General features: G+C 44.2%; 1 protein-coding gene across 9 annotated transcripts in view; it reads left to right on the top strand.

Moving 5' to 3' along the window:
- HECW2 (HECT, C2 and WW domain containing E3 ubiquitin protein ligase 2) overlaps positions 1-22,377 on the top strand; it is a 1,520,428-nt gene that overhangs the window by 1,108,908 nt on the left and 389,143 nt on the right. For all 9 annotated transcript variants that reach the window (XM_069615717.1, XM_069615714.1, XM_069615715.1 and 6 more), the window contains one exon: positions 13,785-13,954. In XM_069615717.1, coding sequence (XP_069471818.1) covers positions 13,785-13,954 — 170 coding nt within the window. The remainder of the gene's footprint in view (positions 1-13,784; positions 13,955-22,377) is intronic.

Here is a 22,377-nt window from a genome sequence, read left to right as displayed (position 1 = left end):
ATTCAAGCAAAAACTTTAGTTGCAGGGACGTTAAGGTGAGAACTTAGTGCAACAAAACCCTGAAAATTCAGCTAAAGCCACCTTAACTTTGTGCCGCCTGTTGCGCAGACTACGACCACAATGATGACAAAGGTTACTGACCCTGTCACAACTGGTAGATTGCTTGTTCAAGATCAGTTTAATGCTGGAAAACATTTTGAAGGGCCTTCTTAATTTTTCACATGAAGCTCTCAGACTTTCCCTTGGGCATGTTTCTGAGGTGCTTGATTCCAGGTGTGTTCAGGTAGATCTTCCTTTTTTGAACGTGGAAACGAGCACCATTGTCCATCTTATGTTCCTTGAAAAGGCAGTGAGTGACAAATATTTTCTACAGTTTGTGTATTGCCATGATTGCTGTGAGGGATGATATCATCTCTCCCTCAGGATACTAAGGATATCCAGAGTGCTCATCCACCAACACCACAGAAGCCAGAGCTGACATTTTCCCATGGTGTGTCACTAAAACCATTAAGGATCATTGGAGCTGGCCTACCACTTCCTGTGATTTGACAATGAATGGCATTGAGCTACTTTGACTTGCACAAGTGCTTCAAGACTTGGGAACCACACTTTCTCCCTGATCCTTGGACAGCTTGGTTTACAAAAATTTGGGCTAGGATAATTTGAGTTTCACTGTGCAACACCCGTTCCTGCGATACTGACAACTTTTGTCTGGCATTCGGGAGTGCCTTAATTGCTTTGTGGGCCTGAAAGGTTCAGTGATAATTTTCCAACAAGTTCCTCTGTATGCCCGTCATGGGTTTGGATCATGGTGGTTGCTATTTCTATGAGTGATAGTGCAATTGGAAAAGTATTTTTCACTAACATACAGGCATGCTCTTCAGTCCCCCTAAGCTTTTTTTCCCTCTTTTTCGGTGGCCAGTTCTGGGTATCACGAGAGATAGTCAGCTGGGTTAGACCACGTTGGTGCTCCACTTTATATTGATACTCTTGCAGTTGAAGAGCCCACTTTCCAAACCTTGGGAGGATTTCTTGAGCTAATCCTGTGAACTGGGGTTGTAGCAGTTAGACGACCATCAACACCGTGCATGGATGACCATAAAGGCAAAAGAAGTGTCAGCATCCCAACAGAATGGCAACCGTTTCTTTCTGAGCAAATCATTGTTCTGTGCATTTGAGCACCCACTCCCAGCTTGTATATGCCACCTGCATACACTTTTCATTAGTCTCCTTCAGTGACAGAGCAGCACCCAGCCCTCACAGGCTACCATCCACTAGTAGTTCAGTGTCTTATTTTAGATCAGTGTAGGACACAGTTGTTACATCTGACAGTACATCTTAATGTTTTGAAAAGCCATGCCTTCAGTGGCAGTCCACTTCATTCTCTGTTTTCTTATTAAGCATCTTAAGGGTTCAGTCGGCAGATTGTGGGTCGTTTGACCACAGCATGTTACCATACGCAAGAAACTGCATTCTTCTGTAATGGTTTATGGTGTCAAGGCAGACCTGATATCTTGAACCATTTTTGGGGCAGCAGAAACTTTGTGTCTGAGAAGACATGCCTGGAAAATGTAAGCCTTTCTTTGTACAACTCATACTTCTTCCAATGTAGAGTCAGTCTGTTGCCCTGGAGTTGTCACAAGCCAGCCCTAAATCGTTTTTAGTGTTGCTTCTCATTCCCTGCAGATATAGGATATCATTACTGGCATTGATCACTGCCAGGGGGTCCGTGATTATCTCTCGTGTGTTCTTCTGAAATACCTCTTCTGGCGAGGACACCCCAGGGCTGAGCCATTTGACTTTAAAGAGTTGGGAAAATGGCCATGTATTTGGATCCTGGGTGTAGTAGAAGTTGGTGATACCTTGCATTTAAGACTAGTTTGATTAACCAGCTGGCACCAATCAGATCAGCAATAATGTCATCCATATTGGGGGTTATTTGTCTTTTCCTCCTAATGACTTTATTGGGGCGTGTCATATCGACACATATTTCATTTTGCCCTCTGACTTGCGAGTGTGAGAGGAGCTTGCAGCTTGCAGAATAGACCTCTAACAGAAACATGCAAGGTTTATTGCCCCTGCCCTGATCACCTGACAAATGCTTGGCAGATGTCTTGCTGTGCCCACAGGCAAATGCCCCAGTATGCCACTGAGCACAGCACATGAGTGCTGAGTGAGGTTTGAGGCCTCTCTCAGCCTGCCGACCAACATACTAAGGAATGTGAAACGAGTGCCTGAGGTGCTCAAATTTCAGGCATCCCTTTCTCTTTGCGAAAAGTTCTGCCCCCCTTAACTCTTAGCATGTGGCTAATGGTAATGAGCGGGGTTTCCAATCCGCCCTTTTCCCCACATCTGCCAGCTCGCATATAATTGTTTTGCTGTGCATGGAGCACATCGAGAGAGAGGGCTCGACAGTGGAAATGTGAGTTAGTGAAATTGGAACCATCTGCAAGAGGCAAGGGATGGGAGTGTAAGGTAGCAGATTGTTTTGCCTTGTAATGTCTACTCCCCTCTGCATCTGACTAACAGACCCCCCAAGATCTCCTACCATCTTACATTACGCACACAAATCCCCACAGACATCCACCACAGGCTTATCAGCAACACTTATCAAGCACATCAACACTAATTGAGCAATGACTAGGCTCTCCTCTTTAGCCCTATCACACCCTCCCATGTCAGCAGCTAACTAGACCCAAAGCACTGTAATATATCAGATCCTGGGCTCTTCTTTATGAATACCATAGTCTCAAGTCTCTTCACCAAATCATTAGAATGCAGATTGGCACCGGATACTTCTGACCTGCACCTGTCAACACCAAGCGTTTGGCATCTGCCCCTTTCACTGTCCCATTAATGCACTCTTTCCTTTTCCTTACAGAGCCAGGCACAGCGAGTCCACAAAAACGGCACTATACAAGTCTGCTTAAATATAATCACCTACCCTTGCTGCTTGACTTTAATCGTGATGTCCCGTGTGGAGACCCCTAGTCTGGGCTTGTGTTGCCAAAATTGATCCTTAGCCAGGACACCATCAGAGGCTTGAGTGACTATAAACTCTTTAATTTCCAGGAGTTGAATGACGACCACAATTCTGGTGAGATCGCTGACTGCTCAGGTTGATGTTTGCTAAACACACCTCGGGGGCTGATACGCCACTCACAGAGAACTCCCCTGAGGCTTGTTTTATTTGTCGTTGGTCTCTGTTTAATGTTGTCATCTGGGCATGAGGCATTATGAGGGAGATATCCTCTGCAGTTACCACACAGCGCTGATGTTTTTGACTCCCTTTTTCTTGTTCTTGATGGTCTCCTTTTGGGGAACACGCCTTATCCATGCGGGATCTAAGGCAGCTTCTCTCTCTTGTTTAATTGGCTTGCATGCTAGGTCACCCCCATGTGTGTGGCCTTGCATGTGTGAGAATTGTTCAACCTTCCAAACTTTATCATGTAGTCAAGTGACGCTCCTGGACCTCTCAGCATCAGACAGCATTGGTTTGCATGGTAACATCCTTGTATTATTTGCAGCCTCACCTCTTCTTTGGGATTGCCCGTTTTAGATGTACTGACTAGTTCTCGCTATGTGGTGGTGAAGGCATCTCTCGATTCACCTGAAGCCTGCTGTGCCAATTACAAAGCGTCATAATCTGCGTTGACTTGTAGCTGGAAGTGCTTGTTCAGGGTTGCGACAGCAGCATCATTGTCATCCCCATGACCCGTGCTCGGTAACGTCAGGACCATTTTGTGCATCTCGTCCAGAGCAACCTGTAGGCGCATCCAGCACTTCACGGAAGGATCTGCTGCAGTGATTTCCTTCAGGTAGTTCGTGAGCCCTGCCGCCCAGAGCTTGAATCTGAGGGAATTGGATGTGAGTATATATACACACACACAGATGCGCACGCAACTCCTTGTGTAGAGATCCTCCTTTTATTAAATCTGGTGCTTCTGGCATGAGATGGATGGAAGCCTCCATGTTTACATGCAAGTCTTAGGGGACACTCATAGCCCTATGAAGGAGCTGGGTGCCTTTACCTAACAGGGCTCATCATATGCAAGTGCTGGAGGTGGATGTTGCATGGAGCTGCACCCACCATCTTTCCACAAGTGTCAATGTGACAAAGATATGAATCCCCAGCTATCTGGAGACCCCTCTCTGGAGGAGTGACTTCACCGGGAATTAGGAAAGATTACAGCACCACCACCACTCTGTCAAAAATAAAGACGTGTAATTTGACAATTAACATTAACTCAATGCCATCGTCTTCTTTTTGCCCGGTTTGCTCTAGACCTGTGGGTTGTTCATGTCCTGACACGGTCCTTTTCTTCCGCAATAATTTCACCTATGCATGCAGATGTGCTCCCCCAGAGAAGCTGCACCACACTCACCACCACCTGCTGCACCCTCCTCAGCCCCCTCGCCTTCAGAGGCCCCTCAGAATTCATTACCCCTGCCATGAAGCTGCGTTTGACGGCATTATAGGGCCTCATCCTCTTCCGTTCATCCCATCTGTCATTCCTCCATCCCAAGCGTCTGGTGTATACTGTTGTTTATTATTTCTGCTGCTACCGATACATTTTAATTACATGGGATTACTTGCCGTTTTGAGGGATGGCTGACATTTTCTTGGCTTACTCATGGCTTACTTGGACCTTCACAGGAGATGAAAAGTGTGCGGGTTTTTCCGCAGTTGAATTCTGCTAGCTTCTGCATGTCCGCTCACCCTGATTTTAGCCAGGGATAAATAGGGACTACCCTAAAAAAGGAGTATGCATCTCCTGCCAAATTCTCTACTCATATACAGTGCTTTAAAGCTATCAAAATGCAATATTTAACTCTCCACTCACTCAGCTAAACGAATATGCACAGCTTGTGCTAGTAAAAAAAATAAAACACGCGTGAGGATACCTTTATACACACCTAAGTGACAAAGCAAGCTACCTAACAGTCATTGCAGCCCATCCCCCCGCCTACCCCCCTGCCCTGGCCTTCCACCATCAACCTTGCATGTTACCTGCTTATAAACAGCTGATGTCACCCCATGATGACAAACCAGGATCTGCCATCGCTTTGCGCCATGGATACAAGCCAGTGGCTGGGCAAAATCCAGCCGTGCCCTTCCATGAAACATGCACCTAGTCACCACCCACCTCTACATTTTAGACCCGTCTCTACTCCTTCGGACCCCCGGGCTATCACTCGCACTCTCTTGAATTACAAAATGGCTTCAAAGAACATCTGAAGCACCCACAGGCTCAGCATTAACCACTACCTGCACCCCTAGCCCTGCATCTGCCACAACAGTCTCCTCCATGCAAACTCCAGACTCCTCTGTGGTGTCATGGTGGCAGTGGTCTGCTCAGACCCCTGAGACATCACCAGTTAGTAAACTCTATGGCCTCACTTTGACCCATCTTGTACAGTACTTCACCAGCCTCCGCCCTCCTTGTGCCTTTATTTGCCACCTGCCTAAAAGCACGCAATGTCCTTCCCCACTGATACATCAATGTGACCCAGCACCGTCTGATGTTCCTTAGCTGATCTTGTCTGTTCCGCAATCTTCCCTCATGTGGATAGGATCACTCTAATTCCCATATGCAAGTGTCTAAGCAATTTCCAAATACAGTTAGTTTTGTCTACAAAAAAGGCAGGCCATTACCTCACCGTCTTATCTCAATGAACAATGAAATACGCACCTTCGATGACCATCCCCAGTCATGACTTAACAGACCTTAAAAAGCACTGGAGATTTGACTTGACCTTACACCTGTGGCCACTAAGCCAAACTCTTGTTGCAGTCATGGCAGGAATTCTATCAGACATATCTTTCTTTAGGGTTCCCCCTACCATGTTTTTAAAGTCTTCCAATGCCAACCTAGGTGCAGTTGTCGAGAGCATTAGCCGCTGGCTGGACCAGGTGTCCTGCATCAAACCAATTAATTAAAGTCTACTGAAGCTGCTTTGACCACGTGATTCACTGAAGTACTCGGTGCCATGAAATGATCGGGCACAGCTCTAGAAACTCCAACATGTCCTCTAACCATATTTAACACATTCAGTCCACAATAGGAGATATCAGCAAGCTCTATTCAGAGCAAATAACGCTTCTCGGCAGGCCTGAATTGCTGATGTTAGCAAGACTTCTAATAAACTTTATCATTTCCAAGTAACTAGTGGAATCCTCGGGTAGAGTGGCCAAATTATACCATCTGAGCAATTACATAAGGACTTCATGCAAAGCGTTCACTCTGAAACGGAAACGCGTTGCCCCAGTTCTGCGTCTGCATCGCTACCCTTGCCTGCCTTCAGCAGGTCCAAGTGTGCGGTATTGCCAGGTAGCCCTCCTGGCATTCAGCCAGATCACTGAGATGTATGTCATTAAGATTGGGAAAAACCTCTAAACCACCTACAGACGGTTCACGTGTAACTGTGGTGAAAGGGAGCCTTACCTTAATGGTCCCCTCACCATGCCTTCAATGGAAGGCATCAGTTCCTCAAAGTCTCCAACCTGACATTCAGTCTCCAATGGTCAAAAAATCCACTGATGGCCTGGAAGCGATGTGGGACAACAGATTTGGTTGTTTGACCGCAGTGTAAACATTTGCAGCGGAATTGACGGTAGTCAATTTCGCTGCAAATCTGTTTCTCTTTGGCAAAACAACACAAATCATGCCATACTCACAACCCCCCACCCTCTTCCCATACTTACCTTTTTTCTCCCTGTTGCCTCCACCGCTCCTTCTGCACCTCTGCAGCATCGGATCCGTCCCTCTAAAGCGGGTCGGATCTGGTGCTGCAGGGTCCCTTTTTCTTTTTATCCTTCTTTTTAAAAAAAAAATCTTTAAGCGGTCGGGTGCGGGGGACATGCCATACTCACAACCCCCCACCCTCTTCCCATACTTACCTTTTTTCTCCCTGTTGCCTCCACCGCTCCTTCTGCACCTCTGCGGCATCGGATCCGTCCCTCTAAAGCGGGTCGGATCTGGTGCTGCAGGGTCCCTTTTTCTTTTTATCCTTCTTTTTAAAAAAAAAATCTTTAAGCGGTCGGGTGCGGGGGACACCCCCGCAACCCCTTCTGACATTATAGTGAACAAGGGTGCGGGGGACACCCCAACTGCCCCCGCTCCCCTTGTTCACTATAATGCCATTCGAATGGGAGATTTGATCGCAATTATCATATTCAATCAAATCTCTCATTCGAAAAAATATTTTCGGCCAACTTGGGTAATTCCGCAATTACAAGACCATCCCAGGGCCCCTGTGTGTAAGCAAGCCACTGGAAATTGTTGCCATGGCACAACACTTTTTCCCCATCAAAACTAATAGCCTGCTGAGTGACTACTAGTAGAGTTTTGCATGCACCGGAACACTGAAACTGCTCGAATGGTCATCCGTGTAGAGTTCCACTAACCTAAGGATGAAGGACAGGCCTGTGCAATGAACCTATTGGAGGGCTGAGCTGCTTAGCAATATTGTGGAACACACATCCTCCTCCTTTGGCTTAAGAATAGAATGGCACTTGATGTGACTTTGTTGAAAAGGTCATGATCCATTCAGGCAAACTGCACGTGAAGGGGTGAATTTTTGCATCTCCTCCACCTTTGACATCTACTTCATTGCACCTCAGGACGTGATCCCTCCATGTACATCCCAATTTGCAGGCTGGCCAATGGCACATCAGGTTTGTACCACCAAAGGCGGTGCCCCAAAGCACCTAAAACTAGCATATTTTGTATTGTAGGTGGAATGCAAGACACTACTTTGTTCAGGCCAGAACCCATCCTCACACCAGCCCTGATTACTTCTAACTGTTAATATTGGCCTTTCTTGCTTGTACGTTTTCCATTGACTCCTAGGATCGTGGCCACTACACGAGTCACCTGCTTTCTCAAGGATGACCCCCACCCCTTTCCTTTTTAGAATTTTTGATTTGTCAATGTGTTATCCTTGATATTGTCTTGGTCAATCTCGTCCACAACTTCTATCCATTATGCTATTGTTCACATCTGTCTAAGATGCCGTCTTGTTCTGATCCCCCAAATCAGTGTCTTAGCCAGTTGCTATTTTTCCAAACTTTGACTTCATTGTAGTGTGTTGCTTTACTGTCTTATTTACCTATGATCACTGTGGCCAATGTTGTGATCCATTACAATCACATTTTTAATACAACCTTTCTCTCGGAATTCAGAACTAGAACAATTTTTAGGACTTCAAAGAGTTCAAAATGTGATTTTTTCCTGTAAAGATTAATGTAAAAGATCACATATAACCACATCTGGTTTTCATCCATTTGCTACTGGTGAATTCCCTATGAATTGTGTATTGGGCCTTTAATGGAAGGGATCCCGCTTTTCTTTCTGCTATGTTTGCCCACTACATTCCCGCTAGACATCTACATTGTTCTATGAGTAGGCTTTACATGGTGCCGCACTGAATGAATCCAGGTGGAGAGGCCAAGCCGCGTTGGTGTTAGCTGGCGGACTTTTGGAGATCTCCTTCAGCATCACAAAAGGTGCTTCGACTGAAGCCACCCCTCAGGCATTGAACCCACTGATGGTAAATGCTGCAGTTCTGGTAGCAATGGAACAGGTATGTACATACCTCAGGAAATTGAGCCTGCCTGGTCACTGATGCGGATATCTTTCAAAGAGTGTCATGTGAGCAGAGATCCCATAAGTAGATTCAGATCAGATGCGGTGTCTGTGTTGATGCCACCAGCACTAGGGATGGACCTGCATGAGATGTCATTGTGGTTCATTCTAACTCGCGTGATGGACATTCTGACTTAGGCTGAGGTTCTCCACTGACACGTCCCCATCAGCAATGTCTTGAAGGCTTTAGTTTGTGTAAGTCTTCCATAGGGCTACAAGTTATTGCGTCATAGAATCCCTAAGGTTGATGTAGAGAGATATTTTGGTATCAACATAGCCCGAGAACATGTCAAATGTGCTTACGGACTGGGAATTTTCCCAGCCCCCAGCAGCAGATAACTTTGCGAAAGGCTATTTGCATCTGAACTATGCAAAAGGCCTCATCCAGCAGGTACGTCAGATGGCACTCTGAGGCTGGAGGTGGCTTCTGCAAGACATGGCCTAGCTCCAGCGCACCTTCCTGCAAAGACTCTTGTGCTACACATCCCAAGCAAAGTATCCACTAAACCTGGGAAGGTCAAATGCCAACCCGCTGTGTTCATATCTGGAGTTCACAGCTGGATCGGGAGCGGCTGTCAACCAGGAACGGGTACATATTGCAGTGGCTCGGGCAGCTGCCACATGTGATCCCCTCGCTAAGGCTCTAATTTCTGTTTAACTCGCCCTAACATAATCTAGCGATGGCCTTTGATTTTGGATTTTGTACAACCACATTGACCACGGGATATTGATATATATATATATATATATATATATAGATATATATATATATAGATATATAGATATATATATACACACAGCTTGTCTTGTGGCGCCTAGAAACACTTATTTATTTATGGTATTTGTTAGACGCCTAAACCTGGAGGTATCACGGCGTCAGTGACACGGAAGGCTTATCTCGTTACAAACTTCAAAAACATTGATACAGATATTGATACAGAGTTCATTTACAGCAATGGCAGTACTTGTAGAGGTACAGGTAAGTTATTATACAGAAGGCTATTTACAATAGATTAAAGAAGCATTGGGCAGCTTTGAGCTCCTCGTGACAAATGAGGTGGCTAAGGGGTAGAATTTGTTGAAGAGCCAAGTTTTGGTAAGTTTCTTAGACAGTAAAAGCTTTGTGATCCAGCAGTCTATTATTCAAAACAACATATCTACAGGCCCTTGGTATGGTCAGTATTAGTAGCATTCGGGATGACAAAATGACCCTTACAAAAAGTTAAGGAGTTTAGAGGTCTAGCTAACAGAGCCCTCCAGTTGGTCGTGGGCTGGGAAATAGAGCAGCCATCCGGCATCCAGACTGTACGCTGTGTTTCCTGTCGTGAGGAATACAAGCATTCTGTTATCCGGATTATTTGGTTATCCACCACCAGTGATTCCCCAAAGGGTGCCAAATAAAGCTTTTTATTGCGGTTGTTTTGTAGCTTCTGGATACGCAACGTGTATGCTTTGGGTGGCCATGTGCCCCTCAATGGCAAAGCTTGTAGGACTAGTCCGGTATTAATTACGTGCACGAGCAGCAGTTAAAACAAGCTCATGAGGAGAAAGCAAAGTGCACACAAATATTGACCGTCTGACGAGTGATTTGCCGGGTGAATTGCTGACATGCCAGATAATGACTCCTGTCCATGCCAGGGAAAAAGCAGACTACATTCAGAAACAGTTCTCCCATGTTGACAGCGCAACACATGTGTATAATGGAATGTCCCTATCACTGTTCTGCATATTTCAAGCGTGGAATATCTATTACGTCAGCCGCCGTGACACTTGCTGCGTCCTTAGCGCATTGCAAACCGAGCTAGCCAGCTTGACTCTATGCGCGCGAGGATAAATATGTTTTCTCTGCATGAAAAGGAGACATTAAATGCTGACGCTATGACAGGGAAATGCTAACTGCTGGGCATATCATGAATATGTATGTGGTTGGCGCACCAGACTAATTGGAAATGCTATGCTGATCAGGCCTTCAATTCCATTCTTTTGAAATTCATATTTTCCTGCTAATCTTCCATTCCCTTTTCTTATAAAAAGTTTATTGTTTCCTATTAAAGCCTCTCGCTGAGGTAGGTGAACCCTCATTTAGTTAGATTGTTTCCGGTTTTTTGAACGACCGGCATGGCATTATTTGGGGGTATAAACTGACACCCATTGGTGACTCCCTTGGTACCCCAAAAAAGGGATGGGTTGAAGGTCTTGAATGAATCTGAACCACTGGCACTGCTCTGGGTAACCCTGCACACGACTGGTTTTTAGCCCGCCTGCACCACTGCAAAAGGGCTCCAGCCATATGCAAATCAGTCGGGTACTTCCACCAATAGGAGCAGCCCTGCCCGAACTGCTAGAGCAGGTCCCCTCTGCACCGAAACGTAAGCAACCCCAGATATGTTTCGGCCTTTTTGTTGGGCCTCCTAGTGAGGTGCAGCATGGTTCCCTATGGCGCAGCGAGCAAGGGATCCACGAAGGTACGGAGGGTTGCCCAGAGCAATGCCAGAGGTTAGGATTAATTCCAAACCTTCCAGCCATCATCTCCTTTGTTTTACATAAATCATGCTGAGTGGGACGTGTATGCCCAGGCGGGGCCTAGAGACCCAAGCTGCTCCTCACTGATGACTCTCAATGAGTCTGAAACATGGCTGGGGATGCTTGTGGTCTCGTGCAGAACTGATGTGACCTAGCAGTTCGGGCTGGACTGCCCCTTTTGGGGTTGGACTAAGCCTCATTTGCATATGGGTTTTTTCCCTTCTGTAATGGTTTGGTAGGTGAAGAACGATGGTCTGGAGGATTGCCCAGAGCAATGCCAGACGTTAGGATTAATTCCAAACCTTCTCGCCATCACCTCTTTTGTTTTGCATAAGTCCCTTGGTACCCCTGGCACTGCCCTTGGAGCACCTGGTTCAGGGATCACAGGGGCAGTGCAGAAACGAAAGCAAACAGGACCACTAATCTGCATCATGTTTAATACTGGGGATTTGGGAGGGTTTTGGTGTTGGGGCAGCACATGTGTATGTGCGGCTGCATCGTCATCAGCATATATATTATCTAGGTCTGTGTTTCCACCTAGGTCAAAGATCATGTGACATTATTTCCTGTGATGCCATCAGGTGCATGATAACACCTGGCATTTTGGGCAATCATAATTTCTCAGTGCCGTTCCTTTGCCAACATGGGATCCCCTGGGTCCCACGACTAACCCGCTTCGAAGCTAGAGTCACCTTCATGAAGCTGGTCACATGAATAAAGGGACTTTTATTAAATTCTCTGCACAGTGAACACTTTCCCATTCTCCCATGTAGATCCCCTGTGGAGTAAGTAGGTGGAAAATCTTTAAAACTCATGAAGGGTCCGATTAGAAAAAGTGTGGACCCTGTGCAAACAGAGCTTTGTGCCCTTTGCCCTACAGGGATTGTACAGTGGTAATAGTGAAGAGGTTGGCACTTTTATTGTTGGCACACCAAACAAAAGATGCTGTTTCCTCAGTGACATGGGCATGTCCAACATTCAATTGAGGGAATTCCTATTGTCTAAGTGCATGTTTGTGTTTGCAAAACATGCACATGATGAATGTAAGTGGTGCACATGCACAGTAAACTCTTAAGGTGCTCTTTGATAGGGGGCATGAAGTGTTCCAGGTGACCCGCCCCCCTCCTCCAAGGGAGAGGGAAAGTGCTATCACAAACTGCTACCCTGGTGGCCTGTTCTTGTCCCCATTCCAAAGAAAGCCCTATGCTCCAGCGCATTAACTGAGAGCATAGTAGGAGCTGGACTGTCGCAGCAAACTGCTGGAGCGCAGATTTTCCATGAGCAGGTCTAGTCCAGTTCCAGAGGAAAGCCTGGCACGCCAGCTCAATCACTGAGAGCATGGCATGAGCTACACTGCCAAGGCACACCATCTGCAAATTGTCCTGGAGCGACGGACTTACCTGCAACTATGTCAGAACGTGCGCTGCTGATCCGATGTGGAGCAGCTGTGTAGGGGAACTCATTTTTAACGAATGAGCGCAAAGGCACTGGTGCCTAACTTGTCCCATCCTGGTGCACTGGGTCAAGCATACTCTTAGCCTCCTACATTTATACTAAAACTCTGTCAATACCAGGAACAATGAAACAGGTGTGTTGAAAGCGTCTGTACCACCAAGACTAAATGCAATTAATTGGCTGGTTGTACTGGTGAATCACAGTTTGCCAGCAGGTAATAACAACTAATTGTCGCTATAGCTCACTGATTCCTCTGTACAATACACAGTTTGCAAAAAACATGATTTAGTCTAATCCAGATAAGTTTTCTGATTACAGCCGACACGTGTTTTGACACAAGGCCGTTTTCAAGGCAATTGTAGCATAATAGTCTTTCCCAGTGGATCGAAGATAACTTGTCTGGAGATGGCAGTACTATGCTGGTCTGCTGATGCAAAATGCTCTGTGATAGCTTGGATGCTGTATCATTCCATTAGGATTGTATTAAAAGATGATTGGGTTATGTCCTCTAGTACTCCTTACATAGTCCTTAATAGGAGTTCAAGATTACAACAGGACTATTATGCGACAATTGCCTTAAAAATGACCTTGTGTCGAAACACATGTCAGCTGTAATCAGAAAACATATCTGGATTAGAATAAATCTTGTTTTTTGTAAACTGTGTATTGTACAGTGGAATTTGTGATATATACCGACAATTAGTTATTACCTGCTGGCAAAGCGCAAATCACCTGTACAACCAGCCAATTCTTACACAATATATGAGGACCGGGGTAGAACCTCAGTGTACTGGAGATGCGGCACACCACACTGTATTTATAAGGGCTTGAGCACACCCAGAAGCGGTTATACCCTCTCACCTTTTACCCAAATACAATAACCTTAACGCTCAATACCAATACTTTTATTAGATTTCTGTTATTGATCAAAATTGTTTGGATGCAATACGCCTTTGTATCAAACCGTGCAACAAGTTTTACAATTATTTTAATGTACAAGTAAATGTCCTCTAATAGCTTGTGGTGCCCATATGTGCCAATATATCACAATATGTGTAGCAACCCTCTTACAAGGTATGGAACTTCTAGAATTGTGAGACGCGAATGTCCGGTGGGTCGTGATGGATTCTTCTTCTGTTTTTTCCTCACTTTGTTCAGATATGCGAGCAGTTGGACTCAAGAAGGGGATGTTCTTCAATCCTGATCCGTACCTCAAGATGTCCATTCGGCCGGGAAAGAAGAGCACCTTCCCTACATTTGCCCACCACGGTCAGGAAAGGAGATCAACTATCATCACTAACACAACAAACCCAGTATGGCATACCGAGGTAAGATCGAAATAAGAACTCGCCCCATCAGTCTTAGTATTTGCTTCCCTGATTAGCTTGGTATGGTATTGATGTGTACACTTCTTCTTCAAGCTGATGTTAAAGATTTAGTGTAGTACGAAGCCGGAACTAGATGCATTGGGTTCAACTTCCCCCAGAATTTGGGTTGTAGGGGTGAGTGAAATGTTCACCCGGAAAGCGAATAGTGTGGAATCCGGACTTGATTCCGCTTCCGCTGGATCTATGAAATTAGCATTACTTTTTTCCACTGCCACTGAAATTGTGCCCAGTTTTCTGCAATTTCACATGAAGCATGCTGTTTCGTTCCCATTTTAGTTTCATGTATCAAGGCAAGAAACTTGGCACAGGTACTTTTTTCTGATCCGTGCTAGTTCATGCAGTGACAAGAGAAACTTTGCATGGTTTTTCGATTCATGAACGATTCGTGCAGTGACACGAGAAACTTTGTGTGGGTCTTTTTTCAATCCGTACTAGTTTCGTGCAGTGGCACAAGAAACTTTGGGTGGGTCTTCTTCGATCCATGGTAGTTTCATGCAGCAGCATGAGAAAATGTGTGCACTATTCCACGAGTCATGCTATTTTCGTGCAGCGGCACGAGAACGTTCGTACAGGCTTATTTTAGATCCATACTAGTGTTGTGTTGAGGCACGTGACACTTTGTGCCGCTCTTATCAATTCGTGCTAGGTTTGTGCAGTGGCACAAGGAACTTCGCACAGCTTTTTGTTTGATATGTACTAGGTTTGTGCAGCAGCACGAGAAATCTCTTGCAGCTCTTTTCTATTTGTGCTAGGTTCGTGCAGTGGAACAAGAAAATTCGTACAGCTTGTTTTGGGTCACGAGAAAACACTAGAAACTTCGTGCTGCAATTTTCGATATGCAGGGGTGTCGGAACGGCGGATTTTGGTAAAACTTTCTTTCAGATTTCGCTTCCACAGCAGACCAAACAGAATTTAACGATTTCGTGCAACCTTACTGGGTTGCACATTTTTATTTATGGGTCTAAAATTGAGACTTCAATTGTACATCATGTAAATACCAATTCATATGCATTAGTCACATAAAAATATAGTGTTTCCGTAGCAATGGTATACCATTGTAATTAAGGTTACATATGAATTTACCTAGCAAAATGAAAACACCTTTTCGGCTATTTCGGCTATACCTTTTTGGCCTAAACCGTGGAAGTTCACGAAAATAGCCAACAAAATATGTTGGCCACATCTAAACACACATGCCACATTTGGTGAACCTTTATAGCCTTTGTCATGTACACAAAACTGTGTTAGAAATCCTCTTTTTTGGATTCGGGTTACCATAGACACAATGAAAATGTGCTTTCCATGAAGGTAAATAAGTGAAGAAATATTACTTAAAAATATGATTGCACAAGGACACTCTTAAGTCTTCATGAAAAGAACAATACAGTAATATATCTCAAATCCTTCTTGAAGAAACAACACCAGAGCAGTGAAACAGGTGATAAGGTTTAAGAGAAGTTTGAGAGAGTCTTGGGCTACCTCATTGGAAGTAATTCTCTGACACACTACTTTCTGTGTCCATAAATTGGCACAGATAGTTTTAAGTGACACACATTTCTTATCTTCAATTTAGGGAGGAATTTTTGGAATAACATTGTGGTACTGATGAAGACGATTGAATTAGATTATCCTGAAACTTAGTGACACGCTGACCTAGAACCAGCATACTCTATAGAGGACTTCCAATGTTGCAAACTTGAAAATGCTAAAACACTAGGCTTCCAAAAAGGAATAAGAAAGCACACATGGATTATCTACTATCATATTAAGTGCATTTTTGTTTTATTTTTGTATTGTGTGTATTTTTGTAGATCTACTACCTGTATTTACCTTTGTAAAATAATGATGGATATTTGTACATATAGAGATTTAAATTCAAGATATTGATGATTAAGTGGTAACTTTTAGACTCTTTAACTTTATAGATGTTGGATTAAGAGAGGATTAATGAATGTAAATTAACCTCTATGAAATACTCTTAAATCACATTCTGAGAATATTTTGAACCTGTGTGTTGCAGTTAGCTTGACTGTTATTTTGACTATTCCAGAGTTCCTTACTGAATTACGGGATCCCCATACTGTTATGCATGAGTATAGAAGCCAGACACAAGAAAACAATATTATCAAGCAGAGAGGTGAGCACACACAGAAAGGATACCTTGGCTGACTTGACAAAATGCAAACAAAAATGTAAAACATAGCCAAACTAATGTCCAGGATTCTAAAATGTTTAAGAAAGTGAACCCGGGCTGGGAATCCTTTAAGACTAGGTAACAGTATCTGAGATGGATGGGGATGCAGATATTACTCATACATCAATAATGCTGACTCAGGAAGTTGGCAAACACACAACTGTTTTATTAACAATGATCTAAAACAGGGAGTTACAAAGATCATCAACGGACGTTCGTTCGATTTCTCTGAAATCATTTCATGAAAAAACAATGTTTTTATACAAAAGATTTGTCACTACTGACGTCATCCTATGTGGCAAAATAAGAAAACCTACTGGGGGATATAATAGGCTAAAAGGAAACATCTAAGTATATCTTCTATATAGGCAGGGATACAACTAAGCCAATCCCCAGTGCAAGTCATCTACCTTGTCATGAAAATATACGACATCCTATTGGTTTCTCAAACTATAGGGTTCTGTACTACGTGGCCCTCTACAATTGGTTGGCACGCTTGTACCCTTCTGGAATATTCCACTCGCTAGCAGCATGCAAGCTGGTACCCCAGGTGCTGGGAGGGTTGGCCTGGTCATGCCTCCCCACCCAATTAGCCCACATCCATCATTACTCCTGTGGTCTGTCATTCAATTAATACGTTTGAACTTGGCCTTGAAGAAGCTCACTGTGCCTGAGAATAAAAGGGAGTTAAGGCATGGCCTTTTCTTCTGGTTTCGGTGTAGCTCGACCCAATGTAGACCACGTTTTGAGCTCCTTTGTTGCATTTAATACTATTAAATGAAGAAAACCTGGCACTTTTAGTGTTTTTCCATTACACCTCAAACAGGAGCTTTGCTTGTTTCTCACGTTCATGTATCTTCTTGAATAGATAACCAGGCTCTCAGCGTCCCCAACTCTTGACACTGTGCCAACCAGCCTTCTTGAATCTCGCCTGCAGTCTATTAACTAAGTAGCTAGCCTCATGATTACTTTGTTCACTTGCGTTGCTGCATCTGTGCAATTGTAAAATAACTTTGCATTTTCTTCAGTGCTTCTTCGCATGTGCAATCTTCATTTTGACTCCAAAATGTTGCTGACTTCGATACTTCGTCATCAGATTCTCTATAAGGTCTGTATCCTTTCTTCATTGGCATCTCTTCTGGGTGCGTCATTTCTGCTTCATGTGACATCACCAGTCTTTTCCCTCATTAATTTTCATACTTCTTCTTGAACTTCCTTCAGAAAACTGTTATTTATTTTTGAATGCATATAGGGTTTTCTCAATGCATATCTTGTTTCAAGGATTCTTTGCAGTATAGGTACCCTCACTGGTATTGCGCATGTTGCAATTTCCGGCTGCCAACATATAGGCAAAATGGGGGCGGGACTTCCGGTAGAGGTACTTGGCTCCTCCTCTACAATCCCCCCTCAGGTCGATTCATCGACCACTCTCCCATCAGTCTTCACATCTAGACATCCTCTTCTGAAGAAGTGTTTCTTTGGAGTCCATATCTTTATGACTCCTTTCAGACATCCTGCTGATTTCACATGTTCATCAATGCTCCAGGTCATAAGACTACATTGTCCATTCGGACTGCAATAGATCCACCGTCCCACATACTTCTTGTGGTTCTTCGGATACAGGAACTTTGTTCCCTCGGGTGCATGAATACTGGCCTTCACCTAGTCTCTGATTTCTTCATCTGTCAGCTCTTTGGGTTTGAACCCAGATTCGACATCATTCATGATCTTCATTCCTGTTGCTTTCTTGGTGGTCTTCTTACACTGTGTGATTATTATTCTGATCACACAGAATCCAAACATGATCATCACCAACAAGGCTCCAAGAAACTTGAATATATTAGCCATCCATTGCTGAACCCATGAGAAGATCGATGCAAACCAGCTGTCATCTGCGATGTCTTCCACTTCATCTTCCATCTTGACGGGCAAGTTTGTCAACATCATTATGGTATCTGTCAAGGTCGCATTCTCGTCATCGTGAGAAGGTATAAATGTGCTACATGAGTCTCCGATTTTGGCACAAACACCTCCATCCATAGCTGTGATCATGTCCAGGACATATCTGTTTTGAAGAGTCATCAGTTGTATGGCGCTCAATTCTTCCTTGATAGCATTAAATCCCTTTATGATAGTATTGATCGTCTGCAGAAGCTCCCATCTGGGTATTTGTAACCACTTGGCATTTGCCATTTTCTGGATCCTTGGCATAAAGATTGTTGTGAACACTGCTGAAGTCTGACTGAACAACCTGTGCTCATACGGAATAGAGTTGAAGGCTTCTATCGATTTGGCTGAGAAGTAATTCTCCCTTTTTGTTCGATTGTGGAATCCATTTGATCTCCTTTTCCTCAGGTGAGCATCTGCATTTGGAAACTTCCCCATGCTCAGGTCACTCCTTGGAATCACTAATGCTCTAACATGAACATGTACTATAGAACACAGTCCTCCCCAATCTCTGGGCAGCTTCATATATGCTCTAGATCCACAGGCCCAGTAGTGATCCATTATCACTACTGTCCCATCCTTCATTCCTGGTACATCCAAGATTTGACCACGCTGCTGATTCTCTCCAACTTTTCTTGTGCCATTATTTCTGAAGCATAGCTCTGCACTAGCCAGAGGCACTATCTGCAACGGGCCTCCTTTTGTCTTTGACCCATGTCAGCAACTTTTCAAGCCTCGGCCAGAGAGGTTTGCATCCTTTTTCCACACAATCTGCAACTGGTTTGTGATAGCCATTTGCTGCCACAGCTCTGCATACGACTATGCCTTCTTGCCAGCCATCTGGAGAGAGTACTGTTCCCCAGATCTGCATCTGGCCTCTTTTCTTGCATCTTCATATTTCTTCATCAGTCTTTCCTTGACAGTTGATCTTCTTGTTTATTTCCCATCTGATTCCTGCTCCCATCATGTTCATGCCAGGCTGTTCATATCTTATCACATGTTCTCTGGTGTGTGCTCTTTCTCTTGTCTTCAAATGCTGAACATAAACATCTTCTTCTGGAGCCAATCATTCTGTCACCCATACCAAAGATGCTGTTCGACCCTGGAATTGACCTCTTGTATGACAGAGTGCAAGGTGATTCAGGCAATGAGCTGTCTGAACGTCTATTTTTATAGCTATGAATATCTTGGACTTCCCCATAGTATAAGGTAGGAGAGAACATACATAGCAATCCTCCTCAGAGGTTCTCTTTCCTACCTCTCTCATGTGTTGATAACTCATGTTGTTCCCCAAATGTACTGTACTGTCTAGATAATCATTTAACTCATAATGATCTTTGCTTGCACTTCTCTTGTGTCTCCCTTTTAAAAGGTGAGCTTGTGAATAATACTCCTGCATTATATCAAAAACAGTTCTTCCTACAGGAGGAATCCTAGGGACACTTGTCAGAAAAATGGTGACTTTACATGTGTCACTGGTGTAGGGACAATCACATATGGCCTTGGCTTTCTTGCAACATCTAGCTCTGCATAGGTCTCTGGAGTGGGAAGGATCAAAGGGACTCCTTCCTTTTTGGGACCAACAAAGTACACAGTGTGAATCAGTAGGAGCAGAAAAACCAATAATAAATGCTGGGCACTCCTATATTATGCACCAATACATCAGACCCCACCATCGGTGTCTCTCCACACTTCGCTGGGTTTGCTCACTTTCTTGAATTGCATTATTCTCAATGGACCACATTTTGCCTGTATATTGCATTTTACGGATGGAAAAAACCTTTTTAATCAGGCAGCCTCGTTAAATTCTCAGGTATCTGCCAAATTTGCTCAATTATCGCTGCCAATAAACTTCTACTCGCAGGGCCATTCTTAGGAACCTGCACAAAGGTGTGTACGTCAATGCTACACCCAACAAGAGCAGGATAAGCTTAGAGTATGAAAATGAAGACAGCAAGAAGTAGTCTATGGACATCGACATCAGTCAAAACCATGGGTGTGACCAAAGAGAAACTCAGTAAGAAACGAGTCAGGGAACTACTCCCTTTTCCAATCGTCTAATATGAAATCAAGATCTGCCATTTTTTAGCCCATCAGCACTTTTCTAAAGTTCGATTTAAAGATTCCTGTGGCTCAAGAACAGTTATTTTCACACTCCTGCTAAAATATCTATAAGGAGTGTCCAGGATAAGCCATAGTCCAAATGCACACTTGCATTTTTTTAATCAGCAACCTTAGCGTCCTTCTTCCTCGTCATCGTCCGAGTCTGCACGTGATGAACTAAATCTTCTTGTTTCGCTTCCGAATTGGGTGGGGGTGAGATGGTCTCATCAGCATATGGCTTCACATTGCCCAGATGGATACAGGCACGCCTTTCTTGAACTTTTACTGCCGAGGGAGTGATATTTTCCACAATGCATGGACCACTAAAACGGGGCTCATGCCTCCTCCTAGTGAAGTTGTGGATTAAAACGGAATCTCCAACAAAGAGTTTAGGTATAGGTAATTCTTTAGATATGGTTGCTGAATGGTCTTCATCTGTGTCCTGAGACCGGCACCCCTTCCCCTTGAGTTGATCTGAAATGACAGAGATACTAGCGGTCATACATGTGAAATACGCACTTAGCTCATTTTCTTACAATTCTGCAGTTGTCGATTGAGGTGTCAGGGGCATTCTAATTTGCCTTTCTGTAACTAGCTCATGGAGTGTGAAGTGGTGGTCCGGCCCAGGCTGATTCCGTAATGCATATAATGCAAAGGGTAGGCAATACAGCCATCCCTTCTACAGTGTCAAATTGAGTTTAGCTATCCTCTCTTTGAGAAGACTGTTGAGTCTCTCACATATCCCATTCGCTTGCGGGTGATAAGCAGAAGAAAACTTGTGTTTAATACTAAGCAGTAGGCTAACCTGCTTGAATAAATCATTTACAAAATGGGGCCCATTGTCGGTTCTCAGCACCTCACATGCTCCCCATCTAGGAAAGACTTCTTGAACTAAAAACTTTGCAGTGCAAGTGGCCTCAGGGTGTGTATATGAACCAGCTTCAATCCATCTCGAAAAGGGGCACACCACCAGTATCATATACCTGTAGCCATTACAAACCTGCAGCATATCAACATAGTGAATATGTAAATGCTGAAAAGGACCATTCGGTCAAAGAATCATTCCTCTGATTTTTCGTGGTGTGTGCCCAGCAGTAAACTTTTGACATACGATGCAATTTACTACATAAAAAACAACATGTTCTAACAGGTTCAGTATGGACCAGTCCTTCACAATAGCTGCTGTGAGGCTTTCCCTAGTTACATGCACAGGGAGTGTAGCTGTTCTAACGCTACCCTTAATAAGGCTACAGTCATCACCGGCTTTCCAGTACTGTCCTGTCACCACAATGCTTCAGAAGGGAACACCCCCTCCATGTCCATAGCTCCTTCTCTTCCTGTGGGGCACTTTCTTGAACTTCCATTAACTGCGTTCTGGACAAATGATTAAACCCTTTGTTTACAAACACAATCATGACAATTTTTTCTTTCACATTTGGAGTATCGAAACTTGAAATATCAGGTGAATATGCAACCCTTTTGGCATCTTAGTCTGCGGCTTTGTTCCAGCGTGAGATAAAATCAGTTCTCTTAGTATGTGCTGCGCATTTAACTATTGCAATAGCTACTGGGAGTTGTTGTGCCTTAATAAGCCTGTCCAATAATGCTGTGTGTTGCACTTGAGTGCTGTCCGCTCGGAGGTAGCCCCTCCTTTTCCAACATGCTAGTCCTGCATGCACGGTTCACGTCACATAGGCAAAGTCACTATACAATGTCACTTCCTGACCTCTGTGATTTTCAAGCGCGACAATAAGCGCCACCAATTCTGCAGCCTGTCCCGAATAGTGAGATGGTAGTCTTGCACTTGCTACTACTTCGAATACCCTATTAGCTCTGTGCCTTACCACAGCTGAGCCTGAATACATTTCTCCATCAGTTTGATCAATTTTCGAAGACCCATCAATAAAGACAACCTCCCCCTGCCAGAGCGTTCTCCTTCACTTTCAGAATCTCGTCGTAAAATTTGTCATAGAGCAATCATGCACTTGCTCATCCACTGCCAAAGGTTTGGCTACAAACGTGTCAGGGTTCACTATTTTACACCTGACTATTTTGATTGTCGGATTCCATATAACTACCTCATAAGCAGAAGTCCTCTGAGATGTCAGTGTACCCTTAG

This window comes from Ambystoma mexicanum, chromosome 9 (assembly GCF_040938575.1).
Source record: "Ambystoma mexicanum isolate Mex_15411 chromosome 9, UKY_AmexF1_1, whole genome shotgun sequence".
Classification (NCBI taxonomy): Eukaryota; Metazoa; Chordata; class Amphibia; order Caudata; family Ambystomatidae; genus Ambystoma; species Ambystoma mexicanum.
Note: the sequence above shows the minus strand (reverse complement) of the source record. Positions and strands in the feature narration are given on the sequence as shown.